Here is a 23,307-nt window from a genome sequence, read left to right as displayed (position 1 = left end):
TAAAGCACAGTACAGGCCCTTCGGCCCACGATGTTGTGCTGTGGAATAATCCTAATCCAAAAATAAACTAACCTAACCTACATTCCCCTCAATTCACTGCTGTCCATGTGCATGTCCAGCAGTCGCTTAAATGTCACTAATGATGCCGCTTCCACGACTTCCACTGGGAAAGTATTCCATGTGTTCACAACTCTCTGGGTGAAGAACCTCCCTCTGACATCTCCTCTATACCTTCCTCCTAACACCTTAAAACTGTGACCCTTCATGGCAGTCAATCCTGCCCTGGGGAAAGGTCTCTGGCTATCGACTATCCATGCCTCTCATTACCTTGTACACCTCGATCAGGTCACCTCTCTTCCTCCTTCTCTCCAGAGAGAAAAGTCCGAGCTCAGTCAACCTCTCCTCGTAAAACGAGCCCTCCAGTCCAGGCAGCATCCTGGTAAACCTCCTTTGCACCCTCTCCAAAGCCTCCACATCTTTCCTATAATAGGACGACCAGAACTGGACACAATATTCCAAGTGTGGTCTCACCAGGGTTTTGTAGAGCTGCAGCATAACCTCGCGACTCTTAAACTTGATCCCCCTGTTAATGAAAGCCAAAACACCATATACTTTCTTAACAACCTAATCCACCTGGGTGGCAACTTTGAGGGAGCTATGCACTTGAACACCAAGACCCCGCTGTTCCTCCACACTGCCGAGAATCCTGCCTTTAATCCGATATTCAGCATTTAAGTTCGACCTTCCAAACTGCATTACTTTGCATTTGTCCAGGTTGAACTCCATCTGCCATTTCTCAGCCCAGCTCTGCATACTGTCAATGTCTCGCTGAAGCCTGCAATAGCCCTCGATACTATCAACGGCACCTCCAACCTTTGTGTCATCAGCAAACATACTAACCCACCCCTCAACCTCCTCATCCAAGTCATTTATAAAAACTACAAAGAGCAGAGGCCCAAGAACAGAGCCCTGCGGGACCCCACTCAGCACTGACCTCCAGGCAGAATACTTACCATTTACAACCACACTCTGCCTCCTGTCAGCCAACCAATTTTGAATCCAGACAGCCAAATCACCCTGTATCCCATACCTCCTGACTTTATGAATGAGCCTGCCGTGGGGAACCTTATCAAATGCCTTGCTGAAGTCCATGTACACCACATCCACTGCTCGACCCTCGTCAACCTGACTCGTGACTTCCTCAAAGAACTCAATAAGATTTGTAAGGCATGACCTGCCCCTCACAAAGCCATGCTGACTCTCTTTAATCACGCTATGCTTTTCCAAATAGTCAAAAATCCAATCCCTCAGAATTCTTTCCAAAATCTTGCTGACCACAGATGTAAGATTGACTGGTCTGTAATTTCTAGGGATTTCACTATCCCCTTTCTTGAAAAGAGGAACAACATTTGCCTCCCTCCAATCTTCCGGTACGACTCCCGTGGAGAGTGAGGAAGCAAAGCTCTTCGCCAGCGGCTTGGTTACCTCCTTTCTCGCTTCCCGGAGCAACCTAGGATAAATCTGGTCTGGCCCTGGGGACTTATCAATCTTAATGTTTGCCAAAATTTCCAGCACATCAACTTCCTCAATCTCGATCTGTTCTAGCCTGTTTTCCTGCTCCTCAAAGTTCTCATTCACTACAAGGTCCCTCTCCTTAGTGAAAACCGAAGCAAAAAACTCATTTAGAGCTTCCCCTACCTGCTCAGAGTCCACGCACAAGTTCCCTACACTATCCCTGATCGGCCCTACCTTCTCCCTGATCATTCTCTTATTCATCACGTACGAGGAAAATGCCTTCGGGTTCTCCCTAATCCTTCCTGCCAAGGCTTTTTCATGCCCCCTCCTGGCCCTCCTTTGTCCACTTTTGAGCTCCTTCCGAGCAAGCCTGTAATCCTCTAAAGCTGTGCTAGACCCTTGCTTCCTCCACCTTACGAAAGCTGCCTTTTTCTTTTTGACGAGAAGCATCTCTGTTCCCGTCATCCAAGACTCCTTAATCTTACCCCTTCTTACCTGTCTCAGAGGAACAAATTTATGCATCACTCGCAACAACTGTTCCTTAAATAGTCTCCTTAAACATGAGTTTGACTCATCGCTTGCAAGGCTATCTTTGTGTTTAAGAACACAGAACATTACAGCACAGTACAGGCCCTTCGGCCCTCGATGTTGTGCCGACCTGTCATACCGATCTCAAGCCCATCTAACCTACACTATTCCATGTATGTCCATATGCTTGTCCAATGACCACTTAAATGTACCTAAAGTTGGCGAATCTACTACCGTTGCAGGCAAAGCGTTCATTCCCTTACTACTCTCTGAGTAAAGAAACTACCTCTGACATCTGTCCTATATCTTTCACCCCTCAATTTAAAGCTATGCCCCCTCATGCTCGCCGTCACCATCCTAGGAAAAAGGCTCTCCCCATCCACCCTATGTAACCCTCTGATTATTTTATATGTTTCAATTAAGTCACCTCTCAACCTTCTTCTCTCGAATGAAAACAGCCTCAAGTCCCTCAGCCTTTCCTCGTAAGACCTTCCCTCCATACCAGGCAACATCCTAGTAAATCTCCTTACTAACTTTTGCAGAAGCCCATAATCAAAACAGAAATTGTACTGAAATTGAAACACAAACAAAAACTGGTAGAAAAGAAACAGACCATAAGATATAGTATCAGGCCATACAGCCCCAATCTGCTCAGCCATTTCATCATTTTTTTTATAAACAGTCATGCAACGTGGTTATCACTGGTTGGCCAGCATTTATTGCCTATCCTTAGTGACCCTTGAGAAGATGGAGCCAAACTTACTTCTTAAACCACTGGTGTCTACTCACTCTGTCGTTGCCTCACACTGTCCTCGCCTCACTCTCTCACACTCACTCACTCTCACTCTGTCCTTGCCTCGCTCTGTCCTTGCTCACTCTCTCTCATTCATTCCCTCACTCTGTCCACAATGCCCCGGGATAGGGAATTAAAAATGACACTTTAGGATGAGGTTAAAAATGATGCAGTTCAAACCAATATTAGAGGTTCATATCCAAAAAAAGTAAACTCCAAAAGCATGAGCAGTTGGTTGATTTTGAAATATGGCTACTATTGTGATCCAGGGCAAAAATACCCACAGTAAGTATTTGGAGTTCGAGTTCAAGCAGATTTGGCTTAAAAGTATGAGCTAGAGACTGAACTACAGACATAATGATGCATCAAAGGAGGGTTAAAATTATCTGGTTTCTGTATGCCAGGAGGCATTCACAACTCTGAGGATAGGGTGTTTTGATGTGGCCCGTGGTAAGCAACAGGAAGGTGTAATTGCACGTGAGGATGGTAAGGGGAATAAGAAGACAGGGCTACAGGAGTGTTAGCCTTTGCAATTACCCAACAAGTTTGAAGTTCTCCCACCTTGGTGGGATAAGAGAAGGGGTTGTGGGATGGATGAGTTAAACAAGTATTGTGCTGTGGATAAGAAGCCATTCAAACAGTGGGAGCCAAAGGGAGGAGCTCGAATAGTCCACCCACTTCATTAACACCTTCCAACCCAACTTTACGTTAACCTGGACAATCTCTGATACCTCTCTCTCCTTCCTGGACCTCTCTGTTTCCATCTCTGGCAACCACAATATCCATTTCAAGCCTACCGACTCCCACAGCTACCTAGAAAACACCTCCTCTCACCCACCTTCCTGCAAAAAGGCCATCCTCTATGCCCAATTCCTTCGCCTCGGTTGCATTGGCTCCCAAGATGAAGCATTCCACTACCGGACATCCCAGATGTTCTAGTTTTTCAAGGGCCGCAACTCCCCCTCCACAGTGGTCGAAAATTCCTTCAACCGTGTCTCTTGCATTTCCTGCAACTCATCCCTCATAGCGCCCCCCCACCCCACCACAACAACAACCAAAACAGAATACCCCTCCTCCTCACGTACTACACCACCAACCTCTGGATCCAACATATTATCCTCCGGCACTTCCGCCATCTGTAATCTGACCCCACTACCAAAGGCGTTTTTCCCTCCCCACCCTTATCTGCCTTCCAGAGGAATCACTCTCTCCATGACTTCCTTGTCCGATCCACACTCCCCACCAGCCGCACTACCCCCGGCACGTTCCGTGCTACACCTGCTCCTACACCTCCTCTGTCACCCCCATCCCAGGCCCCAAGAAGACCTTCCACTCCAAGCAGATGTTCACCTGCACATCTGATAATGTGGGGGATTGTATCCACTGTTCCCGATGCGGCCTCTTCTACATAGGGGAAACTTAGCGGAGGCTTGAAGATCGGTTTGTGGAACACCTATGCTTGGTTTGCAACAAACGACTTCACCTCCCAGTCGCGAACCACTTCAACTCCCCCTCCCAGTCCTTCTTGGGCAACCTCCAGTGCCACAACGAAACCACCCAAAGGTTGCAGGAACTGCACCTCATATTTCACTTGGGAAGTCTGCAGCCCAATGGTATCAATGTGGGCTTCACAAGCTTCAAAATCTCCCCTCCCCCAACTGCATCCCAAAACCAGCCCAGCTCATCCCTGCCTCCCTAATCTGTCTGTCCTTCCTCCCACCTATCCACTTCTACCACCTCAAGCCGCACCCTCACCTCCTACCAACCAGCCTTCCTGTTGTTGTCTGTTTATCATTTACCATTAATTCCTTGCACTGTTGCCTGTTCCCCGACTGTTTGACTCACCACAACTTCCAGAATTAGGGCTCATGCTCAGTGGCCTGATGTGTTCATCTAGCTCTACGCCTTGTTATCTCAGATTCTCCAGCATTGGCAGCTCTCACTGTCACTGAACCAAAAGGAAAGTAGTGGTCGTGGGGACTGCATACTCAGGAGCAGCAAACAGCATGAGTCCAGATGGTTGTGTTATCTGCCCAGTGCCATGGTTTTGGAGACCTGGGGGGTAAAGAAGGATTGCAGTGGGAGGGACGGATTCAATTGTGGTGGGCCATGTAAGCACCAATGACATAGAATGAGGAAAGAGGTTTTGCATAGCCAGTGTGAGGAGCTGGGCACCAAATTAAGATATAGAACCTCATAGTTAATATTCTTTGGATTATTACCTGAGCCACATGCAAATCAACATAAGTAAACAAGGCTAGAGAGATGAATGTGTGGCTAAAAGTCTGATGTAAGAGAAATGGGCTCCAGATGATGGGGCACCAGCACCAATATTGGGGAATGTAGAATCTTTTCTGTTGGGACAATCTACACCTGAGCCATATTGGGACTGGTATTCTTAAGAGCCACCTAAGTAGGGAAGTAGAGAAGGTTTTAAACTAAATAACAGGAGCATGATCCCCAATTCTGAAAGTTGTGGTGAGTCAAACAGTGGGGGAACAGGCAACAGTGCAAGGAATTAATGCTAAATGATAAACAGAGAAAACAGGAAGGAACAGAGAATATAGATCTCTGTAAATCAAGAGATCAGATGAGGGGTTACAATAAAATGACAAAAGTTAAGAAAAGAGTGGCACAGTGACACAGTGGCTAGCACTGCTACCTCACAGCACCAGGGACTCAGGTTCGATTCCACCTTCGGGTGACTGTCTGTGTAGAGTTTGCACATTCTCCCCGAGTCTGTGTGGGTTTCCTCCGGGTGCTCCAGTTTCCTTCCACAGTCCAAAGATGTGGAGACAGTAGCAACTGCGGATGCTGGAGAATCTGAGATAACAAGGTGTAGAGCTGGATGAACACAACAGGCCAAGGAGCAGGAGGCTGACATATTGGGCCTAGACCCTTCTTCAGAAAAAAATGATAGGTGGATTAAGCATGCTAAATTGCCCATAGTGTTCAGGGAAGTGTAGAGTAGGTGGGTTATAGGGGTATGGGTCTGGGAATGTTTTGAGGTTCAGTGTGGACTCGTTGGGCCAAAGGGCCTTTTTCCCCATGGTAGGGATTCTATGATATAATTCTATGATTCTAAGAAATGTATTTCAATGCATGTAGTATTTAAGACAAAAGAACTAATAGTACAAATTGAGGAAAATAAGTACAATTTAGTGGATATGGTTCCCGAGCATTGTCTTAAATTATGAGGTCAGATTAGAAAAGATGAAGCTGCTCCTCTTCAGGAACAGCATTGAGAAGGCTTTGCTAACTAACCGAAGTCAGAGAGTTGTGATAAACGGGGCATTTTCAAGATAGCTACCTGTAAGTAGTGGGCTTGCATAAGGATCAATATTGCTGTCATAATTATATATGATACATATTAATGACTTGGATGACTACCAAGTTTGTAGCTGACTCAAAAACAGACAGTAAGGCAAGTAGTGAGGTTAATACAATGAGTCTGCAGAGGGATATAGACAGCTTAAGTGAACAGGTTAAAACTTGGCAGGTGGAATATAATGTGGACAATGAAGTTGTGCAGTTTTGCAGGAAGAGTCGAAGAAGTGAATATTATTTAATGGAGACGAAAAACTGCAGAATGCTGCAATATGGAATGATTTGGGGGTTCTTGTTCATGAATCACAAATCACAAAAAACTAAAAATATTAATTTGGTATCTAATGGGAAAGGCAAAGCCACTGTTGGGCATAGTTTCAAACAGAATGGAGTATAAAAATAGGGAAATCAAGCTTACACCATACACAGCACAAGTCAGACCGCAAATAGAAAACCGTGAACAGTTTTGGGCTCTTTATCAAAGAAAAGATATCGTGGCATTGGAACACTTCAAAGAAGATCCATGAGGTTGATTCCAGGTATGGAGGGATAGTTTTATGAAAGAAGGTCGAGTAGGTTGGGCTTACAGTCATTGAAATTTATAAGAATTCGACATGACCTTACTAAAACACAAATTTCGTCGGCTTGACAGGGTAATGTGGAAAATTGTTTTCCGTTCTTGGAGAGTCTAAGACCAGAGGGCATAATCTCAGAGTAAGGGTGGCACATTTCAGATAGAGACGAGGGTTTTTTCTTCCGCACAAGTAGTCAGTGAATCTGAACAATCTTTTACCACAGTGGGATGTCAAGACTGTGTTGTTAAGGATAGCCAAGGTTGAGACGGACAGATTTTTAGTCAGGTTGTTAACTTGTTCGCCAAACTGGTTTCATTTCATCCAGACATTTTGTCACCATGCTAGGTAACATCATCAATGAAGCCTCAGATGAAGCATTGTTGTTCTACTCTGCTTGGAATTTATATTGTCCAATCTGGTAGGGTGAACAGTGTAATTTCCGGTTTTGTTCTGTATGGGTTTGTATACGGGGTCCAATTCTATATGTTTGTTGATTGCATTATGGGTTGAGAACCACGCCTCTAGGAATTCCCGTGCATGTCTATTTTTGGCTTGGGCTATAAAAGTTATAGAATTAAGAAGTACAAGCTTCCACTCAACAACCCACAGGCACACAAAATGGCTGAGCAGACTGGTCGCAGAATATGACGGGTAATGATTGATGATGCCTATAAGTGACTCTAAAAGTACGAATGGTAAATTTTGTGCCAAAAAAATCACAGTGCCTAAACATTACAGACCAGCAATGGACTACAAGCGTAGAACAGGCCATCACCATCAATCAACCTAAGACCAAAACTAAGAAGAGACACAAGATACAGGAGAAACTCACCAAACTGATCCAGCACAAGGGCAAGGACAACAACAAAATGGACAGATGGATAAGAAATCTATCCAGCAGAAGACTCACAGAAGATGAGAAAGTTGTCCTATTACGCAGACTGAACTATAACCACAAAATTGCAAACAGAACAGACTTCATGGCTGTCCTAGAAACTAAATTAAAAGACACCAGACTCACAGATGAAACACAACAGCCATCTGACAAACTATAATCCCCACACTACACTGAAGAAACGAATGGGACACCCTGAACACAGATTAAAAAGCACTAAATAAAATCAAGACAGGCAAGGAAATTATAATCCTACCAGCAGACAAAGGGTGCATGACTGTCATTATGAACAAAGCAGACCACATTAAGAAAGCACAGGCGTTACTTACAGATAGAAACACTTCACAATGGTTGGCCGTAGCTAGGTAATAGTATCACTCAGACACTGAAGAGACTAAAGGATGTAGGACAGATAATCAAGATGGGTTACAGGAGAATGAAACCCGAGGGCACAAACACCCCACACTTCGTCGGACTTCCTCAATACCCTCAAGAACATTAAAATCAGTGATGAAGAAGCTATAGTATCCTTTCATGTCACAGCTTCATTCACGTCAATCAATATCAGTCAATAAAACAAAGAAAGACTGGCCGCATTATTGGGAAAGCAGGAACGCAGACCAGCAGCTCTATCAGCAATGAACATACTCAAAATACTAGACTTGTGCCTCACCACACACTTTGTCTTTAATGGTTGAGGATACAAACAGATTAACAGCATACCCATGGGTTCAACCATCTCAGGACTCATTGCAGAGGCAGTCATGCAAAAACTAGAACACACCACCCTCCCTTGCATTTAACCTACACTGTGGATCCGGTGCATAGACCACACATTTGTCATTATTAAACGCAACAAACTAGAAGAGACCTTCAGAGATAATGGGAACTACAGATGCTGGAGAATCCAAGATAACAAAGTGTGTAGCTGGATGAACACAGCAGGCCAAACAGCATCTCAGGAGAACAAAAGCTGACATTTCGGGCCTAGACCCTTCAATAGAGAGGGGGATAGAACATAGAACATAGAACATAGAACAGTACAGCACAGAACAGGCCCTTCAGCCCACAATGTTGTGCCGACCATTGATCCTCATGTATGCACCCTCAAATTTCTGTGACCATATACATGTCCAGCAGTCTCTTAAATGACCCCAATGACCTTGCTTCCACAACTGCTGCTGGCAACGCATTCCATGCTCTCACAACTCTCTGCGTAAAGAACCTGCCTCTGACATCCCCTCTATACTTTCCACCAACCACCTTAAAACTATGACCCCTCGTGCTAGCCATTTCTGCCCTGGGAAATAGTCTCTGGCTATCAACTCTATCTATACCTCTCATTATCTTGTATACCTCAATTAGGTCCCCTCTCCTCCTCCTTTTCTCCAATGAAAAGAGACCGAGCTCAGTCAACCTCTCTTCATAAGATAAGCCCTCCAGTCCAGGCAGCATCCTGGTAAACCTCCTCTGAACCCTCTCCAAAGCATCCACATCTTTCCTATAATACGGCGACCAGAACTGGACGCAGTATTCCAAGTGCGGTCTAACCAAAGTTTTACAGAGCTGCAACAAGATCTCACGACTCTTAAACTCAATCCCCCTGTTAATGAAAGCCAAAACACCATATGCTTTCTTACCAACCCTGTCCACTTGGGTGGCCATTTTAAGGGATCTATGTATCTGCACACCAAGATCCCTCTGTTCCTCCACGCTGCCAAGAATCCTATCCTTAATCCTGTACTCAGCTTTCAAATTCGACCTTCCAAAATGCATCACCTCGCATTTATCCAGATGAACTCCATCTGCCACCTCTCAGCCCATCTCTGCATCCTGTCAATGTCCCGCTGCAGCCTACAACAGCCCTCTACACTGTCAACGACACCTCCGACCTTTGTGTCGTCTGCAAACTTGCTGACCCATCCTTCAATTCCCTCGTCCAAGTCATTAATAAAAATTACAAACAGTAGAGGCCCAAGGACAGAGCCCTGTGGAACTCCACTCACCACTGACTTCCAGGCAGAATATTTTCCTTCTACTACCACTCGCTGTCTTCTGTTGGCCAGCCAATTCTGTATCCAAGCAGCTAAGTTCCCCTGTATCCCATTCCTCCTGACCTTCTGAATGAGCCTACCATGGGGAACCTTATCAAATGCCTTACTGAAGTCCATATACACCACATCCACAGCTCGACCCTCATCAACTTTTCTAGTCACATCCTCAAAAAACTCGATAAGGTTTGTAAGGCATGACCTACCCCTCACAAAGCCGTGTTGACTGTATTTGATCAAGCCATGCTCTTCCAGATGGCCATAAATCTTATCCCTCAGAATCCTTTCTAACACCTTGCAGACGACAGACGTGAGACTTACCGGTCTATGATTGCCGGGGATTTCCCTATTTCCTTTCTTGAAGAGAGGAATTACATTTGCCTCTCTCCAGTCCTCAGGTACGACTCCAGTGGAGAGCGAGGATGCAAAGATCTTCGCAAGTGGCGAAGCAATTGCATTTCTCGCTTCCCAAAGCAGCCGAGGACAAATCTGATCCGGGCCTGGCGACTTGTCAATCTTAATGTTTGACAAAATTTTCAGCACATCAGCTTCGTCTATCTCTATCCATTCCAGCATGCACACCTGCTCTTCAAAGGTTTCATTCACTACAAAAATGATGGGGAGAGGGCTTTGAAATAAATAGGGAGAGAGGGGGAGGCGGACCGAAGATGGATAGAGGAGAAGATAGGTGGAGAGGAGAGTATAGGTGGGGAGGTGATAGGTCAGTCCAGGGAGGATGGACAGGTCAAGGAGGTGGGATAAGGTTGGTAGGTGGGAAATGGAGGTGCGGCTTGAGGTGGGAGGAAGAACAGGTTAGGGAGGTGGGGACAAGCTGGGCTGGTGTTGTGATGCAGTGGTGGGAGGGGATGAGCTGGGCTGGTTTTGGGATGCAGTGGATGAGGGGGAGATTTTGAAACTTGTGAAGTCCACATTGATACCATTGGGCTGCAGGGTTCCCAAGCGGAATATGAGTTGCTGTTCCTGCAACCTTCGGGGTTGTGGCATTGTGGCACTGCAGGAGGCCCATGATGGACATGTCATCTCAGGAATGGGAGGGGGAGTTAAAATGGTTCGCGACTGGGAGGTGTAGTTGTTTATTGCGAACCGAGCGGAGGTGTTCTGCAAAGCGGTCCCCAAGCCTCCGCTTGGTTTCCCCAATGTAGAGGTAGCCACACCGGGTACAGTGGATACAGTATACTACATTGGCAGATGTGCAGGTGAACATCTGCTTAATATGGAAAGTCATCTTGGAGCGTGGGATGGGAGTGAGGGAGGAGGTGTGGGGGCAAGTGTAGCACTTCCTTGCAGGGGAAGGTGCCGGGAGTGGTGGGGTTGGAGGGCCGTGTGGAGCGGACAAGGGAGTCACGGAGAGAGTGGTCTCTCCGGAAGGCAAACAGGGGTGGGGATGGAAAAATGTCTTGAGTGGTGGGGTCGGATTGTAGATGGTGGAAGTGTTGGAGGATGATACATTGTACCCGGAGGTTGGTGGGGTGGTATGTGAGGATGAGGGAGATTCTCTTTTGGCTGTTATTGCCGGGGTACGGTGTGAGGGATGTGTTGCGGGAAATGTGGGAGACACGTTCAAAGGCGTTCTTGACCACTGCAGGGGGGAAGTTGCGGCCCTTGAAGAACGCGGGCATCTGGGATGTGCGGGAATGGAATGCCTTATCCCTTGAGCAGATGCAGTGGAGGCAAAGGAATTGGAGCGCTTCCAACTCAACAACAAAGTATTTGTGGGGATTAAATTCAAAAGAAGAAAACAACAATCAGCTTCCATTTCTGGACATCTGACTTGAATGTATGACCAACGGAGAGTTCCTAACCTAAGTACACAGGAAAGCAACCCACACTGACTAAATCCTCAATTTACACAGCCAGCGTCCCAACGTCCACAAACAAACCTGCAATAGTACACTATTTAACCAGGCCACCACTCATTGCAACACTCCAGAACTACGCAGGAAATAGGAAGAGCATCTATACAAAATCTTCACTACTATCAGATATCCCTGCAACTTCATACACAGGTGTATACTAAATAGACAACAAGAAGAGGACACTGTACACCCTAACCACATTGCCCAACATTAAGAACATATCAGAACCTGACAACAAGACTCCTAAGACCACTAGGAATCATGGTGACACATAAGCCCACAGCCACTTTACGACTAACACTCACCACATGTTGAAGCAATGTGGTTTACAAAAAGACCATGCAACAACTGCCACAAACATTACATTGGACAGACAGGAAGGAAACTAGCCATCAGGGTACATGAACATCAGCTGTCAGCGATATTGAAAAAAAATACAAAAAAGCAAAGAGTAGTGGGAAACTAGTCGACTGTGAAATCTTTAAAGACCAATAGAAAGGCACCAAAAATGTTATAAAGTAAAGTATACTAGATTATGAGAGTAAACTCGCTCAGAATAAAAAAACAGCAGCAAAGTTTCTATAAATATGTGAATCGTGAAAGAGTGGTGAAGGCCCTTATTAGGATGAGAAGGCCAATTTAATGACTGGGAATGAGGAAATAGCTGAGTCATTAAACACTTATTTTCTGTCAGTCTTCACAGTAGAAGACACAAATAACATGCCTAAAACTAATGGCAAGAAGGTTGTAGAGATAGTAGGAACTGCCAATGCTGGAGAATCTGAGATAACATGGTGTGAAGCTGGATGAACACAGCAGGCCAAGCAGCGTCAGAGGAGCAGGTAAGTTTGACATTTCTGGTCGAGACCCAAGGTCTCAATCCGAAACATCAAACTTACCTGCTCCTCTGAGGCTGCTTGGCTTGCTGTGTTCATCCAGCTTCACACTGTGTTACGACAAGAAGGTTACAGCAGGCGAGGACCTAGAAACTGTCATTTATCACTAAGGAGGCAGTGCTGGGCAAGCTAATGGGGCGAAAGGTAGACAAGTCTCCTGGTCCTGATGAACTGCATCCCATGGTACTAAAAGAGGTGATGGGGGAAATAGCAAATGCACTCGTAATTATTTACGAAAATTCACTGGACTCTGGGGTGGTTCCAGCAGATTGGAAAACAGCCAATGTGACACCACTGTTTAAAAAAGGCAGTAGACAAAAACCAGGTAACTAGAGGCCAGTTAGCTTAACTTCGGTAGTGGGGAAAGTGCTTGAATCTAACATTAAGGAAGAAATAGCAAGACGTCTAAATTGTCCCATTGGAAACACCCAGCATGGATTCATGAAGGGTAGGTCATGTTTAACTAATTTGGTGGAATTCTTTGGGGACATTTCTTGCATGGTGGACACTAGGGAACCTGTGGATGTAGTATATCTGGATTTCTGGAAGGCATCTGACGGGGTGCCACACCAAAGGCTACTACATAAGATAAAGTTCCATGGTATTACAGGTAATGAATTGGCATGGTTAGAGGATTGGTTGACCAGTAGAAAACTTAGAGTAGGGGGAAATGGGTGTTTTTCTGGTTGGCGGTCAGTAGCTAGTGGTGTGCCTCAGGGATCAGTGTTGGGACCACAATTATTTACTATTTATATAGATGATTTGGAGTTGGGAACTAAGTTGATGTGTCAAAATTTGCAGATGACACTAAGACAAGTGGTAGAGCAGAGTGTGCCGAAGACACTGAAAGCCTGCAGAGAATTATAGATAATCTAAGTGAGTCGGTAAAGGTCTGGCAGATGGAGTACAATGTTGATAAGTATGAGGTCATCCATTTTGGTAGGAATAACAGGAAAATAGACTATGTTTTAAATGGTAAGAAATTGCAGCACACTGCTGTGCAGAGGGACTTGGGTGTCCTTGTGCATGAATCGCTGAAGGTGGGATTGCAGGTGCAGCAGGTAATTAAAAAGGCAAATGAAATTTTGTCTGCCATTGCTAGAGGGATGGAGTTTAAAAACAGGGAGGCTGTGCTGCAGCTGTATAGGGTCCTGATGAGGCCACTCCTGGAGTACTGTGTGCAGTTTTGGTCTCCTTAGTTGAGAAGGGATATATTAGCACTGGAGGGGGTGCAGAGGAGATTCACTCTGTTGGTTCCAGAGTTGAGAGGGTTGGATTATGAGAAGAGGCTGGGTAGACTGGGATTATACTCATTAGAATTCAGAAGAATGAGGGGAGATCTTGTCGAAACATATATGATTATGAAGGGAATAGATAAAGTGGAGGCAGGGAGGTTGTTTCTGCGAGATGAAACTAGGACTAGGGGGCATTGCCTCAAAATAAAGGGAAGCAGATGTAGGACTGAGGTCAGGAGGAACTTCTTCACCCAAAGGCTTGTGAATCTGTGGAATTCTCTGCCCTGTGAAGTGGTTGAAGCTATCTTGCTAAATATTTTTTAAGGCAAGGCTAGATACATTTTTGAACAGTAAAGGAATTAAGGGTTATGGTGAGTGGAAGATAAGTGGAGCTGAGTCTCAAAAAGATCTGCCATGATCTTATTAAATGGCAGGGCAGGCTCGAGGGGCGAGATGGCCTACTCCTGCTCCTAATTCTTATGTTCTTGTCAGTAAAACAGCACAACAAACCTTCCTTAATATCAGGACACTCAGACAATGAAAAAAATTAACAAGTGTGAGTCTCGTTAGGTTTCATGGAGCTCCTCTCCATGAGGCCCACTAAGTGTTCTCACCGTATCTCACCAAACATGCCTCATTAACTACTGATCCTGCTTATTGTGCCTCCCTTGCACGATACTTGCCCTATTCTATGCACTACTGTTCATAAAACGGCTTACCTCCATCAGGAGCACAAAAGCTGATGTTTTGGGCCTCGACCCTTCATCAGAGCTCTCTGATGAAGGGTCTAGGCCCGAAACGTCAGCTTTTGTGCTCCTGAGATGCTGCTTGACCTGCTGTGTTCATCCAGCTTCACACTTTGTTATCTTGGATTCTCCAGCATCAGGATAGCCTGGAATTGACTGGTACTCCAGGTATCCTTGGCATTTTTGATAAGCTCTCAAGAGCTCAGACAAGCATTATTAGTCTGGAGTTTCCCTGGCACAGTTCATGACATTTTCCTTAGACATGGACAACAAGGAAAAACAGGCTGCTTGCTTTGAGGCAGGAGCTCCTCTCTACTCCCAGATCAGCAAAGGAGGTCATCTGACTATACCAAGCTGGTCTGAGGTTGTTACCTGGGTCAGTCTAGTCTCAGTTGTCTGGAAGAAAGCCCAGCAATGTAGGAAGAAGATCAATGATCTTCTTAACACCTGCAATGCAAGTGCAACTAGCTTGTCTCAAGGACTTCATACTCACAATATCTCTGCCACTGTACCCGGCTCTCACCAAAGCTCATGTTCTACCACTGACTATTTTCTACAACATCTTTCCTGACTCAACTGTCACCCATTTCAATGCCTCACAGCACTATTCCTATGTCGGGACACCTCTCCATCTGCCCCACAAGTAACAAATGTGGCACTCACTCTCATCTCCCTTAATATCTGATTTTGCTGTATCTCTTATTCAACAGTAAACCAATCCACAATGGGGAAGAAATAGGACTGCCTGATATTCCACTTTTCCTCCACAATGAGGACAGAATCCTGCATCTGAACACCCATTGTGGCTGAATAACTGTGTTCAAGCCCCAGGATTGGTATCAGAAGCTGCCCTTGACTTACTGGGATTAAGCCACCTGACTGATGGCTATTTCCCTTGATTTGACTGAAGACTGCTAACAACAGTGATTGGTGTTGTGTCAGCTCTAAACAACACATCAATACAGCAGTACAATGAGCCATGTATCTCTGGCTGAGAGTCCTGGCACAAAACACAAAGATCAGTAAGATACGAAGTTGCACATCAATAAGGTAAGATTTGAAATTAATAAGGTTGCTAACAATCACAAAAGATGCAGCGAAGAAAAATGTCTTAAGACCTAGACCCTCAGAGTATGATTCCAACAAGAATTTAAATAAGTACGTGAAGGTCAAAAAAATTACAGGGCTAAGGGAAATGAGCTGGGACAAGCTCATTTTCTGTTGCAAAGTACCAGTATGACCATGAAAGGTTGAATGGCCCCCTTCTTTGTTATAAAAAGCCTGTGAATCTCTGCAGACCTGACGGTCCCCATGCTTGCCAGAATTGAAGGTTCTCATTAAAATTAAAAAAATCTGAAATTTTGTGACATATTTCTGCAGAAATGTACTAAGATAAAGATTCAGTTTGGTGTGTATCACTGATAAACAGCACAGAAGGCGGCAATTTGGAACATCAAGTCCATGCTAATTGTCCTTGGAACAACCTAGTCAGTCCCACTCCCCAACTCAATCCTAGTAACTTACAACTGCTGCATAAAAAATCTGGCAAGATGGCAGCAAGGTAAACTGCTCCACTTGGAGCTCCTCTGTTCGCCAGTTCCTTTTTCCTTTTGCATTCTGTTTTTCTTTTTATCTTTCTCTCTCACTCTCTGACACATTTCCTTCATCAACCTTCTATTACATCATTAAGCACATTACTAAAAGCATTTATTTCTATTCCCGTAGCAGAGCTAAATATACTGCACAAATGCAGAATGGATGAAAATTAGCGCACATATCCATGACAGAATCAAGGTGTGACACTTCCATGTTAAAACTGACCTGCGAACCTGTTGAAATGCTAACCTGATTGATGCACTTCACTTTCAAGCACTTTATCCATCCCTCTTCTCCCCTCTTCAAGAACAGCCGATGTTGATAGAGTTTCCTGATTTCGGTAAACAAGACACCAAAAATAACAAAGTGAAGAAACAGATGTCTGAATAAATAAGCAAAAATAAAACAATAAAATTTTGGTCTCAAGAATTTAACTTTCTAAAACTAGAGCACCAAATCTTAAAACCAATTACACAGGAACACTGAGATAACATGGTGTGAAGCTGGATGAACACAGCAGGCCAAGCGACATCAGAGGACCAGGAAAGCTTGATGTTTCGGGTCGTGACCGAGAGAAAGGGTCACGACCCGAAACATCAAGCTTTCCTGGTCCTCTGATTCCGTTTGGCCTGCTGTGTTCATCCAGCTTCACACCGTGTTATCTCAGATTCTCCAGCATTGGCAGTTCCTACCATCTCTGTAACACAGGAACACTACTGTTGTAATACTGTAATACACCAGCTCACATTCTGTTGAGTATTGTAGTGGAATTGCAAACCTAACTACTTAAACTAGTAAATGCTTTTAATTAAATAGCGGTCAGTAAGATTTCAACAGGGTATTGTTCTATTGTTCCCTTGTTGTTCTGGTGATCAGACGATCACTTTTTTTTTGTATTGATAAACATGAAATCAACTGCTGATACTTAATGGAGATAGTATTACACATTTGATTGCATTTAGTAGCATTGACATTTAATAGCATTACCATCACTGAATCATCCACTAGCAATATTTTATGAATTATCATTGACCAGAAATGTAACTAGATTAGCCATATATGTGCTGTAACTACTGGAGTAGATCAGAGGTTAAGAATCCTGCAGTGAACAACTCTAGTTTTAGCTTTAGATTCCCTACAATGGGGAAACAGGCCCTTCAGCCCAACAAGTCCACATCGCCCCTTGATATAGCCCACCTAGACCCATCCCCCTATAACTCACACATCCCTGAGCACTACGGGCAATTTAGCATGGCCGATCCACCTAGCCTGCATATTTTTGGTCTGTGGGAGCAAATTGGAGCACCCGGAGGAAACCCATGCAGACATGGGGAGAATGTGCAAACTCCGCACAGACAGTCGCCTGAGGCTAGAATCAAACCCAGGACCCTGGTGCTGTGAGGCTGCAGTGCTAACTACTGAGCCACCACGAGGTGGATCTCACAGAAACCTAAAAAATTCTAAAAGGATTAGGCTGGTTGGATGTCTGAAGAATGCTGTAGATAAACAGGGAGTCTAGAACCAGGAGTCACAATCTAGTGAGAAGTGAATTGATTACAGAGATTAGGAAAATTTATTCATCCCAAGAGTGGTCGGCTTGTGGAGTTTTCTGCTGCAGGAAACTGTTGGCACCAAAATATTGAACAATTTCAAGAAATAATTGGATCTAGTTCTTATGGCTAAAAGGAATCAAAGGTTTTGGGAAGGAAGCAGGATGATTAACCAAGATCAAATGATTGACTGGGCAGGTTTGAAGGGCTGAATGGCCTACTTCTGCTCCTTTATTCAATTCTTTAAACATGGTTCTGCTGGTATTTTAGCTATGTAGAGAAGTCCAATGTCTATTTCAGTGTATAATCCAAAAAGAAAAAAAAAACAGGGTCTTTTGCAAGACGTTGAATTTTTTGAGACTTTCTCCTCAAGCTTCAAAATTTTGCTGTTGAACAGCAACTATCTTGGTTCCATGTATCTGCAGCTGAGAAAAGCCTCAATACACCATCTTTATACGCCCCTTTTAAACTTTCTTCTTCCTCCCTGAGAATCTGGATGGTGCAAATTCATGACATGAAATGCTTGTCCCAGCTATTGCCCACTGTTCTTTCACATCAATGTCTCTGCATGCTTGATGGACACCATCATCCTCAACTCTTCATTCATACAAGTCTCCATAAGCAGCTGACTAATCTCAATCTCACCAAGATGGCTGAGATTAACTCAAACATCTTTTCAGTGTTTCAACTCAGGGACCGCTATGAATAAAATATTTGTTAGGTTGTGGACACATATGCATCTCATGGATTAGTTGGAATGCTGCAGAGACATTGGTCCAGGGTCTGAACTAATTTTGGATCCAACATACCATAGCAATATAGCAGCATAGAAATTAGGTGTGGGAGTAGGCAATTCAGCACGTTCAGCTTGTTCACCATTCAATGTTATAATAGTTCATCCTTGATCTCAATGTCATATTTCCATTTCTCACCATGCCCCTTGATGCCTTGAAAATCTAAAAACTGTGTTTGCCTCTTTCTTGAATACATCCCATGATTTGGCCTTCACAGTCTTGTGTGATTTAGAATTCAGAATTCCAAAGCATTTGAACCCTGTGAGTGAAGAAATCTTTTCTCATCTTAGTCCTAACTGGTCTACCCTATATTCTTAGCCTGTGTCCCCTTCTTCTAAACTCCCCGGCCATGGTAAATGTCCTCCCTAAATCTAGTCTGTCCAGCCCTGTATAATGATTATAAAAAGGTCAGCCAGCTGGGCCTTATAGAATAGGTGTTGAATATATGTGACGAGGGCTGTTCATTTGGCCCAACCAGAGAACTCTGGCTGACACAAAAAAGGGTCAGTGTCAGAGATTCTGATGCTCTTGCACCTGACTCTGAATGAGGCAGCACTAAAGTCTAGGGCTGCTCATGCATAAAACAAAGGGCGACTTGGTGACCCTCTGTGGAGTTACTTCAGTGGCAATGAGGGTAAAACATGATGCTGAATAAACATGCTCACTACAGTCATCTGTGAGTTGGGGGCAAGCATTTCTTACATTATGCCTTTGTTTGGGAAGCTTGACTCATTTGACTCTTCATTTGCTTCATTTTCGGGAGGAGAGCGAAACAGAGACAGAGAGCACCAGGAGGCTGCTGGGAAGGTAAGGTTTCTCCCACTTTAGAAAGCTTACCTCGAGCGGGAGCGGTCTTCATTTATTTGGGCAGCAGCTGAACCGTGTAGTGTCTCCCAGCCGCCCTCCTCCTCTAACCAAAAAAAAGACTCGGTGGTATGTCGATAAGGTAAAGCTTTTTCTATTTCACGTTTCTTTATATATATAGTGTGATTGCCAATAACCTTTTGCGTCCCTTTTTCATTTATCTAAGTTAAGTTTAACAATGTCAGGAGTTCTCACACCCGTGTTAGAGTCCTCTTGCTCAATGTGGGACCTCAGGGACACAGCTGATGTCACTGACTCCTCCACATGCAGCAAGTGTGTCCAGCTGCAGCTCTTGTTAGACCGCATGATGGCTTTGTAGCTGCAGATGGACTCACTTTGGAGCTGAGGGGGCTGTGGATAGCAAGTTTAGCAAGTTGGTCACACCGCAGATTAGGATTGCTGAGGGAGAAAGGGGATGGGTGACCAAAAGACAGAGGAAGAGCAGGAAGGCAGTGCAGGTGTCCACTGCAGTCATCTCCCTCCAAAACAGGTATTCCGTTTTGGATACCGTTGGGGGAGATGGCTCACTAGGGGAAGGCAGCAGTAGCCAGGTTCATGGCACTGTGACTGGCTCTGCTGTGCAGAAGGGGAGGAAAAAGCGTGGAAGGGCGATAGTCATTGGGGATTCAATTGTAAGGGGAGTAGATAGGCGGTTCTGCGGTCAAAAACGAGACTCCCGAATGATATGTTGTCTCCCAGGTGCACAGGTCAGGGATGCCTGAGATCGGCTGCAGAACATTCTGAAGGGGGAGGGTGAACAGCCAGTTGTCGTGGTGCATATAGGCACCAATGATATAGGTAAAAAAACGGATGAGGTCCTACAAGTAGAATTTAGGGAGTTAGGAGCCAAGTTAAAAAGTAGGACCTCAAAAGTAGTAATCTCAGGATTGCTACCAGTGCCACATGCTAGTCAGTGTAGAAATAAAAGAATAGCCAGGATGAATGCGTGGCTTGACAGATGATGCAGAAGGGAGGGATTCAGATTTTTGGGACATGGAAACCGGTTCTGGGGAAGGTGGGGCTATTACAAATTGGACGGTCTACACCTGGGCCGGACTGGAGCCAATGTTCTTGGGGGTGCTTTTGCTAATGCTGTGGGGGAGGGTTTAAACTATTTCTGGATACAATGCAGAAGGTGCAGGATCAGTTCATACCAAAGAGGAAGAAAGATCCTAAGGGGAGGCGGGGGCAGCCGTGGCTGACAAAGGAAGTTAAGGACTGTATAAAAATAAAAGAGAAGTATAACATAGCAAAGATGAGTGGGAAGCCGGAGGACTGGGAAGCTTTTAAAGAGCAACAGCGGATAACGAAAAAGGCAATACACAGAGAAAAAATGAGCTATGGAAGAAAACTGGCCAAAAATATAAAGGAGGATAGGAAAAGCTTTCTTAGGTATGTGAAAAGAAAAAAAAGGTTAAGACTAAAATTGGGCCCTTGAAGTCAGAAACGGGTGAATTTATTATGGGGAACAAGGAAATGGCAGATGAGTTGAATAGGTACTTTGGATCTGTCTTCACTAGGGAAGACACAAGCAATCTCCCAGATGCAGTAGTGGGTGAAGGACCGAGGATAATGGACGAACTGAAGGGTATTTATATTAGGAAGGAAATGGTGTTGGATAGACTGTTAGGTCTGAAGGCTGATAAGTCCCCGGGACCTGATGGTCTGCATCCCAGGGTACTTAAGGAGGTGGCTCTAGAAATTGTGGACGCGTTGGTAATTATTTTACAAGGTTCTATAGATTCAGGATCAGTTCTTGCGGATTGGAGGGTGGCAAGTGTTGTCCCACTTTTCAAGAAAGGAGGGAGAGAGTAAACAGGAAATTACAGACCGGTTAGCCTGACGTCAGTGGTGGGAAAGATGCTGGAGTCAATTATAAAAGATGAAATTACGACTCATTTGGATAGCTGTAACAGAATAGGTCATAGTCAGCATGGATTTACGAAGGGGAAATCATGCTTGACTAATCTTCTGGAATTTTTTGAGGATATATCTATGAAGATGTATAAGGGAGAGCCAGTGGATGTAGTGTACCTGGACTTTCAGAAAGCCTTTGATAAAGTCCTGCATAGGAGATTGGTGAACAAACTTAGGGCACATGGTACTGGGGGCAAAATACTGAGTTGGATTGAAAATTGGCTGGCTGACAGGAAGCAAAGAGTAGTGATAAACGGGTCCCTTTCGGAATGGCAGGCAGTGACCAGTGGGGTACCACAAGGTTCGGTGCTGGGACCTCAGCTGTTTACGATATATATTAATGATATAGACGAAGGCATTAAAAGTAATATTAGCAAATTTGCTGATGACACAAAGTTGGGTGGCAGTGTGAAATGTGAGGAGGATGTTATTAGAACACAGGGTGACCCGGACAGGCTAGGTGAGTGGACGGATGCATGGCAGATGCAGTTTAATGTGGATAAATGTACGGTTATACACTTTGGTGGCAAGAACAGGAAAGCAGATTACTATCTCAATGGAGTCAAGTTAGGTAAAGGGGAAGCACAACGAGATCGAGGTGTTCTTGTACATCAGTCAATGAAAGCAAGCATGCAGGTACAGCAGGCAGTGAAGAAAGCTAATAGCATGCTGGCCTTCATAACAAGAGGAATTGAGTATAGGAGCAAAGAGGTCCTTCTGCAGCTGTACAGGGCCCTGGTGAGACCGCACCTGGAGTATTGTATGCAGTTTTGGTCTCCCAATTTGAGGAAGGACATTCTTGCTATTGAGGGAGTGCAGCGTAGGTTCACAACGTCAATTCCCGGAATGGCGGGACTTTCATATGTTGAAAGATTGGAGCGACTGGGCTTGTATACTCGAGTTTAGAAGGATGAGAGGGGATCTGATTGATACGTATAAGATTATTAAGGGATTGGACACTGTGGAGGCAGGAAGCATGTTTCCACTGATGGGTGAGTCCAGGACCAGAGGACACAGTTTAAAAGTAAGGGGTAGGCCATTTAGAACAGAGTTGAGGAAAAACTTCTTCACCCAGAGAGTGGTGGATATATGGAATGCTCTGCCCCAGAAGGCAGTGGAGGCCAACTCTCTGGATGCTTTCAAAAAAGAGATAGATAGAGCTCTGAAAGGTTGTGGAATCAAGGGCTGTGGGGATAAGGCAGGAACAGGATACTGAGTGTGGACGATCAGCCATGATCATAATGAATGGTGGTGCTGGCTCGAAGGGCCGAATGGCCTACCCCAGCACCTGTTGTCTATTGTCTATTGTCTAATGTGCCAGGGGATGGGAACCATACATTGGACAGAAAAGAGGGAGTAATGAAAGCCTGTAGGGAACTCGATAATGGAGTCAGTGTGACTAAAGGGAATAGTAGTCAGGGAGCAGATGATGAACACAAAGGGACAGGTGGTCTGAGGTGCATTTGTTTTAATGCGAGAAGTGTAGTAGATAAGGCAGATGAGCTTAGGGCTTGGATCGGTACCTGGAAGTATGATGTTATTGCTACTACTGAGACTTGGTTGAGGGAAGGGCATGATTGGCAACTAGTTGTCCCAGGATATCACTGCTTCAGGTGGGATAGAGAGGGAGGTAGAAGGGGTGGAGGAGTTGCAATACTGGTCAAAGACAATATCACAGCTGTACTGAAGGAGGGCCCCATGGAGGACTCAAGCAGTGAGACAATATGGGTAGAACTCACAAATAGGAAGGATGCAGTAACAATGTTGGGGCTGTACTACAGGCCTCCCAACAGTGAGCGTGAGATAGAGGTACAAATATGTAAACTGATAATGGAAAGGTGTGGGAGGAACAGGGTGGTGATGGGAGATTTTAATTTTCCCAACATTGACTGGGATTCACTCAGTGGTAGGGGTCAAGATAGAACAGAATTTGTAAGGTGTGTCGAGGAGGGTTTTCTAGAGCAGTATGTATGTAGTCCAACTCTGGAAGAGGCCATACTGGACCTGGTGTTGGGGAATGAACCCGGCCAGTTGGTTGAAATTACAGTAGGGGGACTACTTTGGAAATAGCGACCACAATTCCGTAAGTTTTACAATACTCATGGACAAGGATGGGAGTGGTCCTAAAGGAAGAGTTCTATATTCTAT

At 44.8% G+C, this 23,307-nt stretch overlaps 2 protein-coding genes across 2 annotated transcripts in view; both read right to left on the bottom strand.

The window, feature by feature from the left end:
* sycp2 (synaptonemal complex protein 2) overlaps positions 1 to 6,131 on the bottom strand; it is a 132,031-nt gene extending 125,900 nt beyond the window's left edge. The window contains exon 1 of the mRNA XM_059652661.1: positions 6,101 to 6,131. Within this exon, the coding sequence (XP_059508644.1) occupies positions 6,101 to 6,131 (31 nt within the window). The remainder of the gene's footprint in view (positions 1 to 6,100) is intronic.
* A 9,006-nt stretch (positions 6,132 to 15,137) lies between these two features.
* The window catches only part of LOC132210740 (uncharacterized), a 34,778-nt gene continuing 26,608 nt past the window's right edge, over positions 15,138 to 23,307 (bottom strand). Inside the window, exons 5-6 of the mRNA XM_059652660.1 lie at positions 16,284 to 16,365; positions 15,138 to 15,382 (exon numbers count right to left, since the gene is read on the bottom strand). Of these exons, the coding sequence (XP_059508643.1) occupies positions 15,138 to 15,382; positions 16,284 to 16,365 (327 nt within the window). The remainder of the gene's footprint in view (positions 15,383 to 16,283; positions 16,366 to 23,307) is intronic.

Source organism: Stegostoma tigrinum, chromosome 19, assembly GCF_030684315.1.
Source record: "Stegostoma tigrinum isolate sSteTig4 chromosome 19, sSteTig4.hap1, whole genome shotgun sequence".
NCBI lineage: Eukaryota > Metazoa > Chordata > Chondrichthyes > Orectolobiformes > Stegostomatidae > Stegostoma > Stegostoma tigrinum.
The sequence above is the reverse complement of the archived record's forward strand: the minus strand, read 5'-3'. Positions and strand labels throughout refer to the sequence as shown.